The sequence below is a fragment of the Benincasa hispida genome, chromosome 4 (genome assembly GCF_009727055.1).
Source record: "Benincasa hispida cultivar B227 chromosome 4, ASM972705v1, whole genome shotgun sequence".
In the NCBI taxonomy this organism is placed as follows: domain Eukaryota; kingdom Viridiplantae; phylum Streptophyta; class Magnoliopsida; order Cucurbitales; family Cucurbitaceae; genus Benincasa; species Benincasa hispida.
The window spans coordinates 28,271,712-28,294,280 of record NC_052352.1 but is presented as its reverse complement, the minus strand read 5'-3'; the positions used below and the strand labels follow the sequence as shown (position 1 = coordinate 28,294,280).

At 30.3% G+C, this 22,569-nt stretch overlaps 1 protein-coding gene and 1 non-coding gene across 2 annotated transcripts; one reads left to right on the top strand and one right to left on the bottom strand.

Annotated features, from left to right (window-relative positions):
* Positions 1-721: 721 nt before the first annotated feature.
* LOC120076608 (protein BIG GRAIN 1-like E) lies at positions 722-2,523 on the top strand. Its single transcript, XM_039030485.1, has 3 exons — positions 722-1,194; positions 1,392-1,713; positions 1,812-2,523. Exons 1-3 carry the CDS (start codon positions 985-987, stop codon positions 2,285-2,287), a joined length of 1,008 nt encoding a protein of 335 aa, XP_038886413.1. The 5' UTR covers positions 722-984; the 3' UTR covers positions 2,288-2,523.
* A 3,599-nt stretch (positions 2,524-6,122) lies between these two features.
* On the bottom strand, positions 6,123-6,265 carry LOC120076933. Its single transcript, XR_005481680.1, has one exon. It is a non-coding gene; the product is annotated as a small nucleolar RNA snoR2/U65 (small nucleolar RNA).
* Between the last annotated feature and the right edge of the window lie 16,304 nt (positions 6,266-22,569).

The window sequence follows — 22,569 nt, the reverse complement described above, 5'->3', positions numbered from 1 at the left end:
CAAAATATGAGTGGGGCCACCCTAATTTTATGAGTCAAAGATTAGTTACCCAACAAAAACACACACAAACTTTCGTTTTCATTAAAGACATCCAATTTCCCCCATGCTCTCTACAACAAACATTACCATCGTGTGTTCTTTCCCATGTTTCCCTTTTACATATTCAATTCCCTATAAGTCTTTGTTTTGTAGGCCTAATACCCCTAGCTAGATTTGCTATTTTTTCTTTTTTGTATATATGAAAGAATCTAGTTGGAGATTTTTCAACAAAATATGTGACTCCCTTTGTTCGATGGAAATTAGAACAGATTGGTAGCATTCATGATGTATTATTGGGAGTCACAATATATAATAATAATAATGTTAGAGGCATCTTATTAGTAATTAAAGTCATTACATAATCTTAATATAATCACACTTTTTTGCTATAAAGATGTTTGCTTGGTTAGATTGTATAAGCTTGTTTAAAATCTTTTGTCACTTAGTGGTCAGTTCTATCTATATACTTTTACATTTTAATTAAGATTTCAAACATTCAAAGTAGGTATGTGTGTGTATATATATTCTTATAAGCTTACAAACCCCACTTAAAAGAAAGGCAGTCCCACTAAATAGAATCCAAGGTGTATATATATAGCAAAGCTCTCAACAAATTTTAAAACCTTGAACTAAAATTTTCTCAATTTGACCATTATTTCATGTATAAGGGCAAAGGGAAGGCTGTTCTTTTCCCCCTTCCCCACTTTCAACTATATGCCTCCTAAAGCACAATTCCCTTTCATTTTCATGTGGGTCTTCCTCTTAATTCCATTTCCATTTCTCACTCTCTTCAATAACAATAATAATCCTATTTCAATTCCAATATCTCCCAAGATCCTCCCCTTTTGTTCCTTCTCCATATATCTATATATAACTTTTTACACCATGTTTTGCTGAACAAGCCTCACTGGGTATCACTTACTTTAAAGGAATAACAAAGCTGCCATGTCTCTCTCAAGCTCAGACATGATCAATAAGAAGATGTTCCACCATAGGAGAGCTTCCAAGGAGCTCGAGGTGTTCGAAGCTGCTCGATACTTCTCCGATTACAATGAAACTTCTGCTTCCACGAATAGTTTCGGTGCAAAGTTTACTCCAAAAGTGAAGAAGAAAGATAAAGGATGGATCAAAGGGAGAATCAGCTTAGACATGCAGGTTTTATTAAATCACCACTTAACCCAAAAGTTTAAGCTATAATCTTTTATTTTAATTTACATTCTCGACATTATAATTAAATTCTCTCTTTTGTTGTGACGTAATAAATGGTAATCAATCTTAGATTATGGAAATCACATTACATGAATTCGTTTATAAATTTAACCTTTTTTATATATTCATATTTTCCAACATAGGTGAAGAACATTCTTAATCTTCCCCAACATTTCCCCCAACATAATTCATATAGTGTTGAAAAGCAAGTTACAAAGGAAAAAAAGTACAAGCAACCAAGCTCTCCTGGTGGGAGATTGGCAAGCTTTCTGAACTCTCTTTTCAGCCATTCAAGTTCCAAGAAGAAGAAATCGAAACATTTCGCGCAATCCATGGACGACATGGACGAGGACGAAAGTCGAACGTCGAAGAGAAGAATTAGCATCAGCCATTTTCGAACCTCGAATGCCGTGGCAACTGATGCAAAGTTTATCTATTCTTCTTCTCCTGGAAATAATAACTCAGGTAAACCCCGAATCAACCTAACTCAAATGTATAATTTACGTATCACATATATACGATATATATATTTAGTCATTTATTTATATTCTTAACGCAATTAGGTTTTAGAACGCCGCCTCCGCACGTTCAAACTCCGACAAAGAGCTACAAGGAGCTATTGTCATTTTCAAAATTCAACCGGCTTGTAAAATCAGCAGAGGCTTTGCAGAAACCTACCATGGATGATAAGAGAATAAGGAAAGATGAAGGGGTTGTGGAGAAATTACAAAAGATCAAGAAGAAGAACTTGAGTAATAATAATAATTGTTCTTCAGAGAAAGATAGGGTTTGGGTTGAAAAAAATTTGGTAGGTGAAGAAATGAAGAAAAAGTTAAGGAAATATGATCATGAAATTAATAATATTATTGATGATCATAATCATGAAGAAGATGATGATGGTGGAGAAACAGATTCAAGCTCTGATTTGTTTGAGTTACAAATTTATGATTTGGATTATTACACCCATGGCTTGCCTGTTTATGAATCTACTGATATTGATAGCATTAAGAGAAGAAATTCAATCTCTAATGGTGTTTAATTTGTTGAGATTGGAAGAAGAAGGGAACTATGGTTATTGTGCAGCTTTTGGATCCACTTTTCTTTTTTCTTTTTTTCTTTTATCTTTCTAATTAATGGGGTTTGTTAGACCAAGATTATTGAGCAAGTGGTGGAATTAGAAATTTCAAAATAACTTGTGTTTTGTTGATGGAGAGTGACTATTAGATTGGTTTTAATGATTTGTAATTAAAACTTTCTGTTGTATATATACCTAAATTAACGACAATATTATGTATTATATATGTATTATCGCTTTTATCTCCGTTATCAGTCTGAACATTATTCAGTAAATAAAATATTAATTAATTAGTATCTCAAAAATCAATGGTTAGATCTAACAACTATTCGAACTAAAATAAATTCTCCAATATTCTATATTCATTTTCCTATGAACTTGGTGTGATAGTTTGATAATTCCAAAAAAAAAGAAGTGAAATGGAGAAATAGGACGATGTGTCAAAAGATCTTGGAGATATAAGATAAAAGAATTTGGTAAATAATTAGATGTAGTCTAGACTTTATGCCTCCTATATAATTAAAAAATATTTGATAACCAAATGTAGAATTGCATGTTTTTAAAGTGTGGGCTATAATGATCTTCTGCAGATGTTTTCCCTACTAACACCACAAATCCTAGTTATTTTTTTGGGGCATTTTGTCTCTAGACTCACAAGTCACACCACATATTTTACATTTTTGTAACTTTAAATTTTGTGGGACATCTCAAATCAAATCATTGAAAATGTGGGTCACCCAAATTTTAACCAAAGATATATAAACATTTCCACCTTCAAAAGCAAATGAGATAATTGTCTTAAATTAATGTTTTATAAATTTTAACATTCTACCTCAAATTTCAACCTTTAACCTTAAAAAAAAAAAAAAAAAAACTACATGTCATTGTGTTACACCCACTCTAGTTTTAGAAATTTGATTTAAATTTCACTTAATCCAAACGAAAAAAATAGTACAATATATAGAGTCGAAGAGGATTCAACTTCAAACTTCTTAATCGTTAACACATATTTTTATGTTAATTGAACTAAGTCGACTCCAGACTTCTTCATCGTTAACACATATATCTTTATGTCAGTTAAACTAAGCTCATTTCGATGAAAATAAAAAAGACCTAGAATATGAATAATCATACAATTACTTTTTTTTTTTTAATAATCCAATATTAATATTTAGTAGGATTATTACCTTTCTCGGATTAACTTGTAATCCAAACGATTGAATTTCAAGTTTAGAATAGATTTAAAAGATTTATAAGTAATTATTATTTTAAATATGGAGAAATATATATATATATATATATATATATATATATAATGATCTATTCTCTCTAAGATTAATTTTCTAATTCAATAGGTCATATATTTATTTAAAATAATAAAAGAAACTACTTTAGGAACTTTTTAAATCTATTATTACAATCTCGGGGACTAAAAATGTACATTTTAAAAATTTAGGGACCAGACATACCTATTTTTAAAAATTCGAGGACTATAAAAATACATTTTGAAAATTTATGAACTAAATATATTTATTCTTCAAAATTTGAGACTATAAAGGTAGTTTTTTAAAAAAATTAAAGTAGCTCAATTTAATTTAAATAGGTAATATATATACCATCATTGTTATTATTTATTTATTTATTTTTAAGTAAATATATCTATAGTACCATTGTTAATCAAATATGTTTTCTACATAATGATTATTGGAATTATGAAATCCAACCATTGGAATTTAAATTTTTGCTCATGACGTAAAAAGCATATGCCTAAAAAGATGTAATTTGGTACAAAAATATATAATTTTCACCCCTTTTTAAACTTTACTTTACCTTAAACTCAAATTATTATCAAATAAGACAAGACTCATGTTATTATTACGGTCCAAACATGCTAGTTAAAATCTCATTTTTCAACAATGGTATGATATATATATTTTTTGAATTAAATAAAATATTTAAAACATAGTAACGCGATATTATGATGGTCACTTTTATGTACCACCTTCTCTTCACACATTTCAAAATAATTTGAAATTAGAAAATAATTTTAAAAATGAAATTAGAGGCACCTCTTAATCACCACATCAATAGAACAAGAGAGGAAAGTCATATCTTCAAAGCTTAACTACTTTCCATCTTGGCCACACAATGCCAATCAACCAAAAAGGGAAAGGTATCTAATTTGATTTCACAATAAAATTTTTAGTTACTATTGTCTATTTTGTATAACCTAACAAGAGAAACTGTTTTTCAACGGGTGTACAATCAAAATGTAAAAACTAAACCGAATCAAATCGAATTAAATTGAAATTTTAGTTTCTATAGCTAGTTTAGATAGTTTGATTTGATTTTGTCTAAACATGCGTTTTGATTTCAATTTGGTTTCCAACTCGAATCAAATTGTGAACACTCCTATTTCTCATATAGTCCACTATATAAAATATATAAAGATCATGCTTATATATAGGTTCAAGTAATATGATAATTAAGTGGTTGTTTTCTATCAATTTTTTTTTTCTTTTTAAAATTTGAAAAGTTGGTAGAGTATTCTTCATTCTTCACAACACAGAGAATTTATAAGAGAGGAAATTTTATTGGGCAATTTTTTTAAAAAAAATCAATTAGAGTAGACATATATTTTGACCAAAAAGGTAGAAATTTAAGTCTCTAGCTCCACCTATTTGTTGGGAAAAAAAAATAATAAACTTCTTACATGGATATGTTGAACCTAAAAAGCACCAAGTTCATCCTAAATATATTTAATCCTCAATTGAAACTTAGGGCCAGAGAAGGTCATTAAGTTGGACAGTCACTAATAATATCTAATTTAATTATTGAATCCACATGAAATCAATTACACAAAAGCTACCAAATGGATTAATAAGGCTGGCAAAAACAATCATTTTTCTTGATGAATTATTTCGTTTCTAAAGAATAGTTGGTTCTTTAGATGACATGAGTACACGGTTAGATGATATATAATTAAATTTACCTTTAATCGTAAGTTTAAGTATTTTGATCAATCGGTGATTTAAGATGGTATCAGAACAGGTTGGTTTAAGATGTCTTGTGTTCCCCTACAACGTTGTTTTTCCCCAATTAATACTCACTTCTACTTGTTTGGCTCTTCTACATAGCTTGGAGAAGAAATCGTGAACGTCGTATACGAGTTCTACAAAAAATAGTAGTTTTCATCTCTACTCCCAATCATAATTCTTTTACATTACCAAAATTAAAATATTTAGCTAACCTATATTTATCATTTAAAAAAAAAAAAAAACTTTAAACTTAACCCTAATGGAATGAGCTCTTAAAAAATGTAGACATGAAAAGTAAAAGTTGGGAAGGGAGACATTAATAATTTATAATTTATAAACAAAAGAAATGGGCATATGATTGAAGACAAAAATGAGAAATGTCAGTGGGAAATTGATGTGAAAGCAAGTTTAAGATCATTTGGTTGCATCCCTATATTAAAAGGTGGGAACAATTTAGCCCAAGCCTTTAAACAAAAGGGGGAAAAAAAAGCATATGTTAAGGTCCCAATAACATTATGAAATCCTTAATTTAATATTCATCCTATTTCTAAGAATTTAGCTCTTCTACTTTATGAAACTTAAGTACTCTTTGATAGCTATTTAGACCTATTTGATTATTATTTAGTTTCTTGTTTTGAAAATTGTTCTTTATTTCTTTAAAAAACTAACACTTAAAGATCGTAACCTCGAAGTTGATAATATGAACACTACGCCAATTGAGTTACGCTCTTGTTGGCTGTCAAGATGAGATCGATCTAAATAAATGTAACCACACAAAACGGCCCTGTAAATCTATAGAAAAAAGATAAACAGATTCCTATCAAGATGTGAAAAAGTTTGTTTTTGGTTCAATCATAGCATCGTCGGTCACACCCTTGAGCTATCGACGACGTGGCATCGAACCGGAATGAATATTAAATATTTAGAATTTAAATATGTATTTGGATTTGTAAATGGGTGTGTTTGATTTATCAATTTTGTATATAGAAACTAAAACTAAATAATTATCTAATCAAATGTAAGACAACAACTAATCTAGTCATAAATAAATTTAATAATTTTATATAATTTTATATTGATCAATTATCTAATCACCTAAAATACCAGTAAATGAATATTCTTTAATTAAACAGTAGTTAAATTACTTTATTTATTTAATAAAAATATTAATAATTAATAATAAAATTTTATAATAAATAGTTAAAGATAAGATAACATAAAATATCAAGGGTTGTTTGACTCACCAACATGAGTTGATTAGTTGATATAATATACCAACTCAATGTTTGACCCACCAATTTTAAGTGTTGGTGGAGTTGAGTTGGTATATTTTATCAATTCACTCTCTCACTTTTTCCAATATTTTCAATGGCTCTACCCATTGGTCTCGTGACTATCGCTGTCACACTCTGGGAACCAACTTCGAGCTCCAACAATGACCTTCGATGACAACTCCGACGACCAATTTTGGGCTTCGACAACCACCTTCGATGATAACTCCAGTGACCCAACTCCGACAACCACCTTTGCATAGCCAACTTCGATGATAAATTTCAAGCTCCAACAACCACCTTCTATAATAAACTCCAATGACCAACTCCAGCAACCACCTTTGTAGGCTTCGAAAACCACTTCTGACTATTAACTTTGACGAAAACCACCTTCGATGATTAACTTCGATGACCACCTTCGAGCGAGCAACTCTAACGACCGACTTCAGGCTTCGACAACCCCCTCCTACGATAAACTTCGACAACCAACTCCAATGTCACCTTCATGGAACCAATTTTGGGTTTCGATAACCACCTCCGACTACAAACTCTAATCAAAATCACCTTCAATGATCACCTTCGAGTGAGCAATTCTGATGACCAACTCCAGGCTTCAACAACCACCTCCAACGACAAACTCCGACAACCAACTCTAATACCACCTTCATGAGACCAACTTTGGGCTCCAATAACCACCTATGACTACAAACTTCGGCAAAAATCGTCTTTGCTAAGCAACTTCGACGACCACCTTCGTGAAATCAACTCCAAGCTCTATAAACCACCTTCGACGACAAACTCCGATCTAATACCACCTTCATGTGGCCAACTTTAGTCTCCGACAACCATCTCCTACTACAAACTCTAGTGAAAATTATCTTCGAATAGTCAACTTCGAAAATCACTTTCGACTATTATAAGACTGACGACTGTTAAAATATGTTGTAGTGTTGTTGATTATATAAATAATAGTATTTTGTCTACAATAATGATATGAAGAGAAATTTGTATAATATATTTTTATTCAATTGAATTCACCTATCAAATAAATGTTAAGAATATTTAAAAAAAAGTACGTTGTAACATATAAAAAAAAACTATAAAGTGAAATTTGTTTTCCTATAACATTTTCTAGTAAAAATTAATTAAAAAAAATGAAGATTTGTTTTCTGATGATCTTTTAAATTTGGAGAAATTGAAAGTAAAATTGTTGAAGAAATGTGGTGGCATTTTATTGGCTGCTAATATGATGGGAGATTCAATTTAAAAACAAGTTCATGTCAAAATAGAGCAACAACATGAAGAAGAATAAAAAAGAAGATGATGATGAAATTCATAGAGAAAAAATAGGAATAAAAAGTTTAAATTTCTCTTTGGTTTCTTATTTTTTTAACCATATTTCTGCTCGAAATATGGTGGATTAATTGTTATTCATTACCTAAAAAGAAAGAAAGAAAGAAAGAAGAACTTTATTTTTTTAAAAAAATGGAATTCATATTTTATTCAAACAAAGATGAGTGGAATTATTGAATAAAAAAATTCAAACAAAAATAGTAATTATCAAAACATATTATTTACCGTTCAAAAAACTGCACCAAATATCCCAAACATATGAATTCAACTTTGCACCCTAAGCACAAACATATGAACTCCACAGATATATGAATTCAATAGACATATGAACTTAAGACATAATATTTCAGCTCAGTGCCCCAAACAGTCCCTCAATGATAATTTAATTACTTGAAATTTACTAAATTTAAATAATATATTTATATTTAATAATTAATTAATTTAATAGTAATAGTTAATTGATATTAATTTATTAATTAACTAGACTTTATTAATTTTCCATATAAAAACACCACAAGTATGAAGGGTATTAACGAATTTTAAAGTTCCTTGAATAATAATATCCCGTATTTTAAAAAGTGAAATACTGTGAAACAACACATGTATTAAATGTAAGAAATCCCATGACAATATCTGTGAAACAAGTCTACGTTAAGAAATAATTTTTATAGGTTTAGTTTTCAAAAACAAAATTTCAAATGGGATCTTGATTTTCTTTTCTTTAAAATAATGTTTGTTTTCTGTCTCTTTTTACCATGGTTCTATCCTTCAATAAATATTTGAATTCTTTTCCAAATTTTGAAAATAAAAAGATTTTTCTAAAAACTACTACTTTTTTTTTAAATATAATTTTCACAACTTCATTTAGATTTTGAAAAACAATTATATATACAACCTCACAGGTGAATTAGAGAAATATTTTAAGTCATGTTTCATTTTTGGAAGGGCAGAAAAACTAAATCTACTTCATTCACTTGGCCATTTTCATATGCAAATCCATCTACTCAAATATTAGACTTTCATCAAAGCTCAAGGTCCTAATCATTACAATCAGTTTTTTTTTTTTTTTTTTTAAAAAAAAAACATTAAAATCACAAAATTTGGTCTCTACTGTTGGGGCATATTTTCATGATCGTTGAATCTACATATATTTTCTTCTATTGTTTTTTTTTTTTTTTGAGAAACTCAATTTAATTGTTAAAATCACAAAATTTTTTCTCTATAGTTGGAGCTGTGAAGCAAGCAGATGCGATAAAGTATTAAAAGACCAAAATCTTAAATGCAAAAGGACTTTTGAGTTCTATAGAAAATTGCTTTATCATCTAAATCATGAATCCCTATATTTTTTACATAACTAACTTATTTGACAGTTTAATCATCTAAAAATACAAATCATCTCATCATTTTGCTTAATAGCTAACATAATTTTAATAGTAGGGACTAAAGTAAGCATTTTTTAAAAAGTTTAGGGATCAAAATAGGTTTTAAACCATTTTTTAAAATAGAGTCTATTTTCTCTCCAAGTTTTTTAAAAGCTATCTTTTTTTTTTAGTATATAACAAATGAAGTAATTTGGAGGTGGAAGTAGTGTCTATAAACTTAATTTTTTTTTTTAAAAAAACAAAAAATCAAATAATTATCAAACATGGTCAAAATTGTTACCAAGTGAGACTTAAACTTTCTAATTCCCTAGTAAAAACATTTGTATCGCTTTTTTTAGGAAAAGAAAAAGAAAAAATCAAATAATTCAAATACCTATTAGAAATAAAATAAAAAAAATTATGAAATGATAAAGAAGAAAATAATTCGAAAGTTTAAAGATATATTAAAATATCCATACTTATTAAAAACTTATTGAGCACAAATCTAAAAGTTTAGAACTGAAATTTACGATTTAATCAACATGAAAAGTATAAAAAATTGAAAAACAAAATTATATTTTTAGTAAAAAAAAGAAAAGAGGGTTTGAAATGTGGTTGTAAAAGGCTAGGGTTTTAAATTTATGGGGATATGGGAGATGAAAAGTCCATATAAATAATCATGCACTTGGATTTTTAAAGTGAGTGGTGGGTCCAAGAGGAAAAGATGGCGTGCTTATATATAATTAACAATAAATTAATTATTTTAATTTGATCCCTGCACTTTTTTTTTCTTTTTATTTTAGTCTTTAAACCTCGAAAGATGACTATTTTAATCCTTAAAAATGAATCTGAATGGATCAAAATGGTCACTATTAAAGTATAAAGACAAAATTTTCAAATTTAGTCACAATACTCTAGAGAAAGTTAGAATTTAGTCTCTATAGTTTATAATTAGAATTTTATTCTACAGTTTGATCAAACACTTCTAAATAGTCCCTATAGTAGAGACTATGTATAAGAATTTTGTCAAATCATAGAGACTATTTATGAGTTTTTATTAAATTAAAAGAATTAAATTCTAATTTTTAAAATGAACTAAATTTAAAAATTTTCTAAATCATAGGGATTAAATATGTAATTAAGTGAATAAATATTTTGAAAATAAAATGAATAAAAATTAAGAATATAAGTATCAAATGAATATTTTGGAAGAATAAGAATTAAAATGGATCAAAATCAAAAGCAATTCAAAATAGTATTTAAATCGAAACTAATTAATTAAAATAGTAAAAGGAATTTTCATATGCGGATAAAATAAATTTTAAAAAAAATGAAAATGAATGATCTTTTTTTGTCTTGATTTGGACTCAGAAATAAAGGAGGGGGGGAATGGGGGAGGCAATTGTACGTGTTATTGGTCCTTGATTTGCGGACAATTAATCCAAAACCTTTATTAAAAGCTTATTTATTGTACGAATTTCACTAACATTTTTATTTATATATTCATTTATTTTTCTCTAAGGAAAAGATAGAGGTTAAAAGGTGTGTAACAAAAGAAAACAAATCATAGTATCTTCACCACCCATTATTTTTCATTGTGGTTCATTTATGAAAAATTTTTAAAATAAAAAAATAAAGGAAATTATTTATATAAAAATAGTAAAATTTAATTCTTTTTTATCAATGTCTAAGTCTATTTTAATACTATATGATAGATGCTAAAATAAATCTATCAATATTTTTCTTTTACTATTTCTGTAAATAATTTGACATTTTTTCCATCTGTGTAAATCTTTCTTAATTTTAATTCTTTTTGTTTGAGTGAATTTTTTTCCCTTTAATTTTTGTTATGGGTAGATTTGGACTCAAGAAAAATTAGATATAGAATAGATAAAAGACAAAATTTGAGATTAAAATACATTTCTAAAGCTCAAATGAGCCTTGGGCTAGATGAGCCTCGAGCTCAGGCACATGAGAAGTTACCCTCGGCATTGGCCTGAGAGCGGGCAATTCATGCACCCATAGTATAAATCTTAATTAAGAGGAGAGGGAAAACGCTAGTTTGTGATAAGTACCATATTTATACCCAAATTCTCCTTGTCTTGCAAGTCACTATTCCTTGAATTACAAATCCAACATTGTTGCCATGTGAAGGTCATGTATATTTTCTTCGGTTGTTCAAATTTTGGTATCAACAATTTTAATAATGTGAGATTTGGAATTTGAACATCTCATTATTATTATATTTACGTAATGTTATAACCAGTTAAACTTTAATTAGAATGACCAACTCGAACATAACTCGATGGATAGGACAAATATATTACTATTCTAAATGTTAATGATTGATTTTTCTCCTACAATTTTTTTTTTATTTTTTTAATTTCAATAAATTGAGCATTCAAATCTTGGCTATTTATTTATTTTTAGTAATACAACGAAAAACAAGAACTAAAAAGATATCAAATCACTAGATACACCATATCACTCTATGGAGAGTAATCTTCAACCCAGACACCAAAGATGTTGGTCTTTTAAATTGATGATATAATGTTTTAATTAGTTGAGTTATATTTAGGTTGATTAGTGTTATAGCTGGTCAAACTATATCCTTAGGTTGGCTATGATTATTAGATGGCTAAGACTCCATTTGGGATTGCTATAGCTTTAAAATAATTGTTGGCAGCTATGCTTTTAGAAAAATTAGCTGTGAAAAGAAGTAAAATAGTGTTTGGTAAATTTCTGCTCAAACTTGAAAAAGTAGGTTCGAGTGTTATTTTAGATATAATAACTATAATAGACTTTTATATATATATATATCTGTAATTTAAGATTTTACATAATTGTTTAGTATGATGAATTTTGTTTGTTATAGATTAATTTTTAAATATTAAGAAAAATAATTTTATTTAAAAAATGAATATAACATTCTTTTTCGAAAAAATGATGCATATAATTCATGAAAAAAAAAATAGATTTGATTAGCTGAAAAATAGCTAAAGATATAAAATAAATATTCTTTTTAAAGTGTCAAATTGAAAACTAAATATTAATTAAAAATTCGATATGATTTTAGAAGAATCTAAAAGTTAGAAGAACACTACTTTTAAAATCAATGTGAAATTAATGTGTTTTTAAAAGTGATTTTGACATATTTAATTTAAATCTTTTACCAAACAAAAAAATGGTTAATATTTTTTCCAAATAATGTTTTTTTTTAATCGATCAGTGTTTCTGATATTAAATGGCTACCCTACATCTGTAAAATAATGTTCCAAAAAAGAAAAAAGAGGGAAAAAAAGAGAGAAAAATTATCAGGTTGACCATGAAAATTATAGAATTCTTCAAACTTTTCTATAATTAATTTTGTGACCAGTCTAATGTAGAGTAAGGTTTTAACCCTTTTCCATGTCTATAATAATATGATATTGGTTCATTTTTTAATATTTTATTTTATACCCTTAGTGTGTGTGGATATATATATATATATATGATAGAGATTAGAGGGAGACATATATTAATGAAAATTTTATCATTATTTACATACATAGAATTTCAGTGAAACTTCAATATTACTTCTATTACAAGGGTCTATGTAATTACTAGCAACTGAATAAAATTAGAGAATTAAAGTAAAAAGGACACAATAAATTTCAACAAGTTCATCTCAAATTCAATTGCATATGCATATCCTCAAATAATTATGTTATAAAAACATCATTCTATATTAATATATTTTGTCACAACTATTTTCAAAATTTAATTGATTCAAGTTTTTATGACAACTATTTTTTAAAAAAACTTTTATCAAATAATCTAAATTAAACAAAAATAATTGAAATTAAAATCTTATAAAATTTTAAATAAAAATATTATAATAAAATTTAAATTATATCAATATGCTATTTATTTTGCTTACATAACCTAGCTCCACTATTAAAAACGTTTACTTGCTTTTATTGTAGGAAAAAAAATCATAATCCAATCCAACTTAAAATTGGAACAAGCACGAGTGTGCCTTATGGACCCATCATGAAAGTACATATGTTATACATCTCTTGATCCAGGACCATGTTTATGGAAGATGTATTGTAATAACTGAAAAGTAATTTAGAAAATCGGACTTTTTTTTATTTTTTTTTTTTACGTTCATCAATATTTATCGGCGTTCCGCATTCGTACTGACAGGTGGATTCAGTTGAAAATCCGTAATGAAGTAATGTAATCTGAATGACGAGCATAGAGCGATCAATCAAATTTTGTTTGAATATTGAGTGGGACCCACACCCTTTTTGTCGATAATTTTATCTGGGTTTCCAAATTTTTCCCTTACACATCATCAATTGTTATTGTATTACTTGAGTTGATCGGTAACGGTGAGTGGCCTGGGTGACTTTTATAGTTCATCCAATTTCTAGGGTTTTCGGTCTATCGATAAATAAAATTGAAAACTGTATCGATAAATTTTTAGTTTATCGTTCCTGTTATTCATCTTCATATTTTGCATGCATTTGTTCACTATCACTACGTAAATGTTCATTTGTTAAGGAATTTGGCAAGATGATCATATGCAAACATACAAAATATATAGGCTTTCATTTTTTTTTTCAAAAGATTTTTTCATGGTGGGGGTGGGTCTCCAAAACACAATAACAAAAAAGAAGAAGAAAACAGAATATATCCTACTCTGAATCACTGGAGAGGATCACTAGTACACATCGAGCATTGTTCTTCTTCTTCATGGTCACCTTCTTCCTGTCATTAGGTCCTTCATTAGCACGACGACGTTTCTTACCTGCCTCTGTTTCACTCTTCTTCTCTTTGTTCTCCTCAATTCGGCCTTCTGGTGGAGGGTCGTTGATGGAGCTAAGAGATGCCTCATGGGGGGAAAGCTTGTTCACACTTGATTGTGAAGGAGTTGACCCTTTTGGAGATAAAGTGAGTGATAGACTGGGGGGACTCCATGTCTGAGCTTTCAGTCCCTCGCGTGTAGCAGAATATGAAGAGTCATCCATGGACGACTTTGGTGTGGTTGTAATGGTTGGTGGGCTCTTTGGTTCTGAACTTGACCACTAAGGGGCCGATGGGTACACATATGAGTTGAAACTATTGTTAGTATCAGACCACATTTTCTTTTTTTGTCAAAAAGAAGTGTGAAATTACAAAATGGTAGTTATATATATACACTTTAAGGGATGCATGATTTGAGGGAAGAAGATAGAGGGACTATTGGTTATTCGCAAAGGATATGTCGTTTCATTAAACACTACATATTTACCATTAGCATTTCATTCGCGTTGCCGTTGAAATGAACCCAAACTATAAGCATAAAACAAGGAATACTTGTTTTTGGAATAATTTGAATTGTTCAAATTATTTAAGGGAATTAAATGTATTAATTATATTAATATGATTAATATAAAGTATAATGTATATTGATACATTATTGTATATAGTTAATTATAAATATAATTTATAATTAAAACTATATAATATGTGAGAGATAATAAATATTTGAATAAGATTCATATATTATTTATATGAATAAGATTCATATAAATACTACAAATTAAAATTTAGTGTGAATAGAATTTATATTAAACTATAGATTAAAAAAGAGATTTGTATTTTAATGTTATTAAAATATATATTATATGAGTGATTAATTAAGTTAGGTAATTAATCATATTATATATTATATTATATGATAATATAAAATCATTTTATAACTCCCCATTACGAGGGAGTTATTTTTTCACGTGGGTTGGGAGTTACAGTAACTCCCTGTATCTTTCTTTTATTCTGTAATTGAGAATATAGAAGATAAGTTGCAGTTAAACGTGAAAGACGGAAGAAAAATCTCTCTAAAAAATTGTTCTCTCAGACCTCTCTGCCATTCATTCTTTCAATCTCCCAAAAACTTTAAGGAGCCTACACATCCTCATTCCTTGATAGAGAATAACAAGGTTGTTGCGCGGTGGTATCCATAGACTTGGTTGCTGTGTTTTGATGTTCGCGTTCTTGGAAGTGTTCCATTGTTCATACAGAGGACTTGTATGTGATCTTGGAGAAGAAAATTTCGTGTAGAAAGTATTCTACAAGGGCGACTCTTCTTTTCCTCTTCCTCTATATAGAAATGCATGCTTATAGGATTTGAATATTTATCATGCATTATAATTTAGTATGTTCTTCTCTGTATTTTGATTGTTTTCAAAATTGAATGTTACTTGCACGACGTTCACACATTTCCGTTAGGAATTCAATTCCTTCAGTATTCAAATTATTTTTTAAGAGAATTTATGTTAATTGTATATGATGCAATTAATATTATATACATTATAATATAAAGTTAATTTTGAATAAAACTAAAATTAAACTATATTAGATGAGAGTATTAATATTTGAATAAGATTCAAATATTATTTTAATATGAATTGAATTCATGTTTAAACTATAGGCTAAAATTAATGTGAATTGAGATTTAAATTAAAAACTATTGGTTTGAGAAATGTTTTGAAATTTTGGCATATAGATTACTGTATTTATGTTGATAAATTCAATGTAAGGACCGATTATTTTGAGCATTAAATTTAGTAATCGAGTTTGCAAACCTGTGCCATTCGTTGGAACAACAGAATTCAAACGAAAAACGAAGGTTTTCTGGGCATTCTGTGTTGTAGCGCCGTAGTGCTTTGGCACTCTAAATGTAGAAGTAAGATATGGATCATAGCGCCGCAGCGTTCCGACGGTGAGACGGAACTTCAATTCCGTAGCGTCCGGCACTTCATACTTGCTGAATGTGAGGCATGCGCATGAGATCGTGGGTTCGAACTGGAGTCCATTATTATTATTATTTTTTTGTTTTATTAATTAAATCAATATAATTTAATTAAACTAATTAAACTATATTTTTATAGTGCCAAAGTTTCGATCTATTATTACTATATTATATCATTTAAAATACATGTGATTTACGTTTAATTATATTAATTATATGTTGCATATTATATGTCATATAGATTTAAAATTTCGCCATAGGTTAAGCATTATCATGCATCATATTTAAATATAATTTTATATTTAAAGTTATTTCCTAAAGTATGAACATGCATGATGTATATTATACAGTATGCATAGTTATAATATAAGTGTTATGTTGTATAGTTTAATGTATGGTTAAAGCGTGTACATTATATAGCTTTTATTTTCATTGATGTATAAAACCAGTTTTAAACCTCACACCGCTCACACAAGCTCATAAAATCAGTTAACAACGCTCAATCTTTCGGTCATAATCCCCAGGTAGGAGGTGTTACGTAAACCGTCAACTTAAGTACTCTCAGTCTTAGACAGGTTTATGAATCGATTGAGTTTGTAACCAAATTTTATAAGCTAACAATCTATTTTAATGGTTAAAACTAGTTGCTAACCTAAGTGAGCATGTTATGTATCTTCGTTATGGATTTTAAAGTCTAATTCAATTTTATAACAACTTACAAAAATTAGACATGTTAAACATCCATAACATTCATCAAAGGTATTTTAATACAACATTTATATTAAAAGAAAACCCTATTCATGCATACTATATATTATAATAATTTATAACATACTTTCAATGTATGTAACATGCTTCCTATGGTGGGGTTTTAAATCTCCATGGCATACTGTATGCATATAATGTTGGGATTGGTGTCCTAATTCTCCCGGAGTCTCGTTGTTATGTAAAGATACACATTGTTTAATGAATAAAATAATTGTTATTTAATTCTGACATTTACTCATATCCAATAAACAAAGCTCCTTGGTTATCTTATGCGAACTTAAGCATGTATATGTGATATACAAGTGGATCATGCCTTAAGTGATAACCTAAATAGATCTGTAGTATAAAAATTATGGTGGGATACCTGATCCTGGTGACACTACGGATACGGTCCGCTTTGTAGAGGTTTGCAAGTGTTGTAAACTACTACAGATGGTAGATCCTAACCATTCATGTGGAGACATGCGAGCGGGAGTGTCCTATACAAAGAGTTTATATAAGACCTGGATCACGAGATGACTAGACTCTGTATATAACGCCATTGATACTAGAGACTTGCATCTCACCTAAATGACCATAGGTGACATGACCTCAATCCTAAGTGTTTTGGGAACTCCTGCCTTTGAGGGTGGTCGTTTGATTAGTATGAGTGAGAGTGGCCAGATTGCCAACTCAACATGCCTACCTTTTTGGAGACTTGTCTGATCTAGGAGTTGAGAACTCAATCCACAAGATGGAATTCACTCCTTTCCCGAAGTAGGGATAAGTAGAGAGATTGCTCCCTTAAGGGTTGATTCCGGGGCTTGAATATAGTGGCTACAACTTCTCTTTAGAAGAGAAGACTCGGTCATAGTAGCTATGACTGATGTTCATTAGAGGAATTAGTGGTACTTGAGGAGACAGATGTAACTATAAGGGCATAACGGTTATTGGTCCAGCTGTACTTACGAGTGATCTGTGAAGGATTATTGCACTACTGATTGGTTAAGATAAATACATAATATATCTGTGGTAAGGAGAGTTCGGCTGGCGATCTTTAGTGGAGTGCTTGGCAATTAACGAATGGTAGATCCCGTGACTAAAGAGTTTAGTCAGTTATTCACGTACCGTTGGAGCTTCGAGCTACAGGTCCATAAGGTCCCCTTGGTAGCTCAATGGATTCAGATGAGGATCAGTTCTTGGTGTTGATTTGAAATGTTCAAATTGACAAGAGGTATTTTGATTATATATGATGATGATTGGAATGATGTATGAGATACATCTAGTGGAGGATTGATGTAAATGAGATTTACATTAAGAACCATGAAATAGAAAAAGAACTATGGTTTATATGTTTCATGAGATGAAGTATTAAAACTATAGGTTATAAATATAGTATAATAAGTTGGTTATCATTTATATTTATAATAATATTAATTATTGGACAATTAATTCTTTTTCTTTAAATAACCAATTGAGTGGGTGGTTATTGGTGGTTCATGATAACCGTGATAGAGGAATTTTTTTTCTTCTAATTTTAGTAAGTTTTTTACAAAAGGCAAAAATTATTTTTGAGTTTTCTCTGGGAAAAAGAAACTCACAGACGCTTGTCAAGTAAATACCGATTTACTAAGCGACAGCGTGTTTTAGTAAACGATCGTATAGTATTTTGTAGGCGACAGACACTGAGATAAACGATGAGCTAAATGATCGCTTAGCTTTTGCTAGACGATCGCTTAGCTTTAGCTAAACGATTGGGCATCGACCTATGCGATAGGTTTTTTTCTTCTCCCACTTGCCCAATCGTGTACACGATTCTTCATTCCTCCTTCGTCTGCCTCATACCAAGTCCGAACAAAGCCCACCCTCTGGATTCTCAAACCGAGAATACCAAGGCAACCTTCTTGGTGGTGTCAAACTCAACTCGACACGGTTGAGGTTCTGTGGAGGCCGTTCGTGTTGCTGAGGAGTTCATGACCGAGGCGATCGCTGAGGACGAGCACAAAGTGTTCGTGTAGTGTTGTGGTTGTGTTGTTCGAGCGTTCGAGGTTGCTGTGTTCAAGTGTTCATGAGCAAGGAGCATGGAGACGAGTCTATAAATGTTCGTAGAGTTTTCTCCTTATTCATTTATAGTTGTTCATGCTGTAATTTCTGTAACAATAGCATAACTGTATGTTTTGTGTACGACTGTAATTTGGAATGATCTTTTTTCTGCTGCTCATGGAAATCTCGAGTTCGATTTCTTTCATATACAAGATTTATTTAATTATTACATACATCACATGCATAAAGAATTAAACACAAACTGATATGGTTTTAGTTTTAGTATAAACAAGCAAACAAAAGCCTAATTATTACAAAACAACAAGAAATAGCTTCAAAACCGCTTCTGGGCCACTTGAACCACTTCAAACCGAACCCAAACAACTTGAACATACCAAAATAGCCTGAATCAGACCAGCCAAAAACATTTTGAGGTTGAACCGGACAGGACCTCAAGAAAACTGATCAAACCGGTTGCTCTCACTCCATGCTCGAAATCTCGCTGAGGCTCATCATGTAGCGCTGACGACTATCGTCTAGCGCGATCGTCTAGTGTCTGCCTGATCGTGTAGCGCCATTGCCTTGCATCTTCTAACTATCGTATATTGCCATCGTCTAGCGTCGAACAAAGCTACATGATCGCCTAACGTCTTCCAACTATCGTGTATTGCCATCGTCTAGCACTGAACAAAGCTACACGATCGCCCAACGTCTTTCAACTATCATATATCGCCATTGTCTAGCGCCAGACAAAGCTACACGATCACCTAGCATCTTCCAAATATCGTGTATTTCCATCGTCTAGCGTCTCTAGCTACACGATCATTTAGTGTTTAGCACTTCAACGACGGGACTTAAGCAGAGGCTAAAGAACTGGAATCTGCAGCTCAGCCTTCTTCACTTGTTTCTTCAATTACAACTTAATTTCAACTCTAATGATTCCAAATAAATTACAAACTCTTGAGAACACATATAAGCTCATCAATCAAGAGCCAATTACAAATTTAATCAAGACATCAAAGAGAAATTAAATGCCAAAGCTCAGAAAACTATATCAGTGCACCATGTTCACATAACTCATGAAAAACACTCACCATACCAAAATTAAATCAAATTGAATGCTTAAATGATGCTCTAATACCAATTGTTAGAGTATATCAGCAAACAGCGGAAGCAATGAGGATCAATAAGCACTCTAATTCATTAATTTTGGCAATAACTATAGCATGCTCATACAAAAACAAGAGGGTTTCACGCTATTTGTTTGTAAAACTTCTTGCAATCTTGATTCTCAGTTGTAAGCTTCTCCGAATCTTGTTGTGAACCACCTCAAGATCTTCTCCACTATTCTCTTAGAGCTTTAGATTGAGTATTGGGACTCAAAATCAGTTTGAATGAAGAGAGATTGGAGAAGAATTCACTGCAACAACTCACTTGAAGAACTTCTTCAGTACGAAATTTTTCAGCAAAATTCTATAGATGCATGCCTCAATTCCATTCCAATCTTCTCCATTTATTGCAAGTCTTTCATGAAAGAAGATTGCTGCATGAGATGCAACTCATGCCTGGAGTCATAGAAGCCAAAGATAAGTGGGTTTGGTGTGAGCTAGTTGAAGGTTTAATGGAAAAATCCATAGTTCCATTTTGTGTTATTTTCCCAACTTTTCAATTTTTTTACTAAATGATTTCAAAAATTGAAAATATGATTAATTTTTCAAAATTAATTTCACAAATTAATATTCTAATAAAATTAATAAATAATTATTTAAATAGTTTAATTAATTCTAATTAATTTAATATCAAATATTAAATTAATTTTACACAAATCCACTTTCATATATTTTAAACATATTTAAATATTAATTATCCTATTCCGTTTAATTTTTAAAATTAAACGTGTAATTATATCTCATATAATTACTAATTCCTTTAATTCTAATTTGAACATTTCAAATTAACTTATCACGCTACTCTAAAGCTAATCCATTGATGAGCTAGTAGGGGGACCTCGTAGACCTACAGATCATGGACTCCAACAATCCGAGATTAATTGGCTAAACTCATTACACCGAATTAATCCCTATTCGTTAACTAATGGGTCACTCCACTAAAGCCCATAGTTGAACTCTCCTCACTATTATGTCCACTCAATATAACCATGATTAGCAAGACGATCCTTCACAGATCATTCGTAATCACAACTAGGTTAAGATCACCGTTTTACCCGTGTGAATACATTTCGTTCCTTAAGTTCCCACTAACCCTCTAATGAACAATTTGATTCATAATACTTATGAATTAAGTCCTTTCTCTATCATGAGAAGGCGGGACTCTGATTGTTCAAGACCTGGAATCAGTACTTAAGAGAACAACCTATATGTTAACCCTAAATCAAGTAGGAGTGAATTCTATCTTGCAGGGCTATGTCCCCAACTCTTTATCCGGTCTTATCCCCAAGATGGAAGGCTTATGGAGTAGTGTTGTTGGACTACTCTCACCCATGTAAATCAAAGGATAATCCCGAACAAACAGGAGTTCGTAGCTAGCTCAGGATTAAGATCGAGTTATCCTAGGTTACTTAAAATGAAATAGTTAGTTTTAACAGTAAACGATCGTTATAAAGACAAGTGACTATTTTGTGGTCCAATCTGCAAACTCATTGCATAGGATGCCCTCACTCACATGTCTCTACATGAATGATCTGTGAATCACATCATTTATATTACCTACAAAATGGGTCGCATCCAATAGTGTTACTAGGATGAGATACCCAATTTCATCCATATATTTGTTAGACCATTTATGCTATATACTATTAACTTGATCCTGTTTATGTCAATACATAAAGTTAAAATATTCATACTATAGCCATGGATATGTTTATTTGATTTTCATAATAGAATGCTAAATCAACAACTTTATTGAATAAATTACTCAATAATATTTTATTAATAAATAGAATGTTTAACACGAATTGAGAGTTCCAGGACATTCCCAACAATAAATTGTTTGTACAATACAATTACGAGTAAGGAGGTTTGAAACCCTCCAACTGCATTGAGGCTTCTTCAACTGTTGAGATGGATGTGCCTGACTAGATGAACTGACATCAACAACTCTTATTGAAGTACTAGCCTTATCAACAACTCTTGTTGAAGTTTCAGTAGTTCCATTGGAAAGTTAATTCAACATAATCTTACTACGTGGCTCATACTCCTTGATGTGGTCATCTTTAAAAAATGTAGCATTTGTTGACACAAATACTTTATTCTCTTGAGGATCATAGAAGTACCCACTCCTCATTTCCTTGGGACAGGCTACAAATAGGTACAATTTTGAACGAGGTTCCAATTTCTTAGGATTAGCCTCAAGCACATGTGTTAAGCAACCCTAAATTCTAAAGTGTCGTAAACTACCTTTAGACCTCTCCATAATTCCAAAGGTATTTTAGAAACACCCTTAGATGGAACATTGTTCAAAATATAAGATGCAATCATTACTGCATAACCCCAAAATGAATAAGGTAAATGAGCATAACTCATCATAGACCGAACCATGTCCAACAAGGTTCTATTTCTCCTTTCTGATACACCATTTTGCTGAGGTGTACCAGGTGCCAAGAGTTGGGATACGTTTTCATGTTCTATCATAAAGT

Coding starts and splice junctions, on each gene's coding strand:
- LOC120076608 (XM_039030485.1), top strand. CDS start 985: ATGTCTCTCTCAAGCTCAGACATGATCAATAAGAAGATGTTCCACCAT. Junction 1,195..1,391: donor GAATCAGCTTAGACATGCAG/GTTTTATTAAAT, acceptor TTTCCAACATAG/GTGAAGAACATTCTTAATCT. Junction 1,714..1,811: donor TCCTGGAAATAATAACTCAG/GTAAACCCCGAA, acceptor TAACGCAATTAG/GTTTTAGAACGCCGCCTCCG.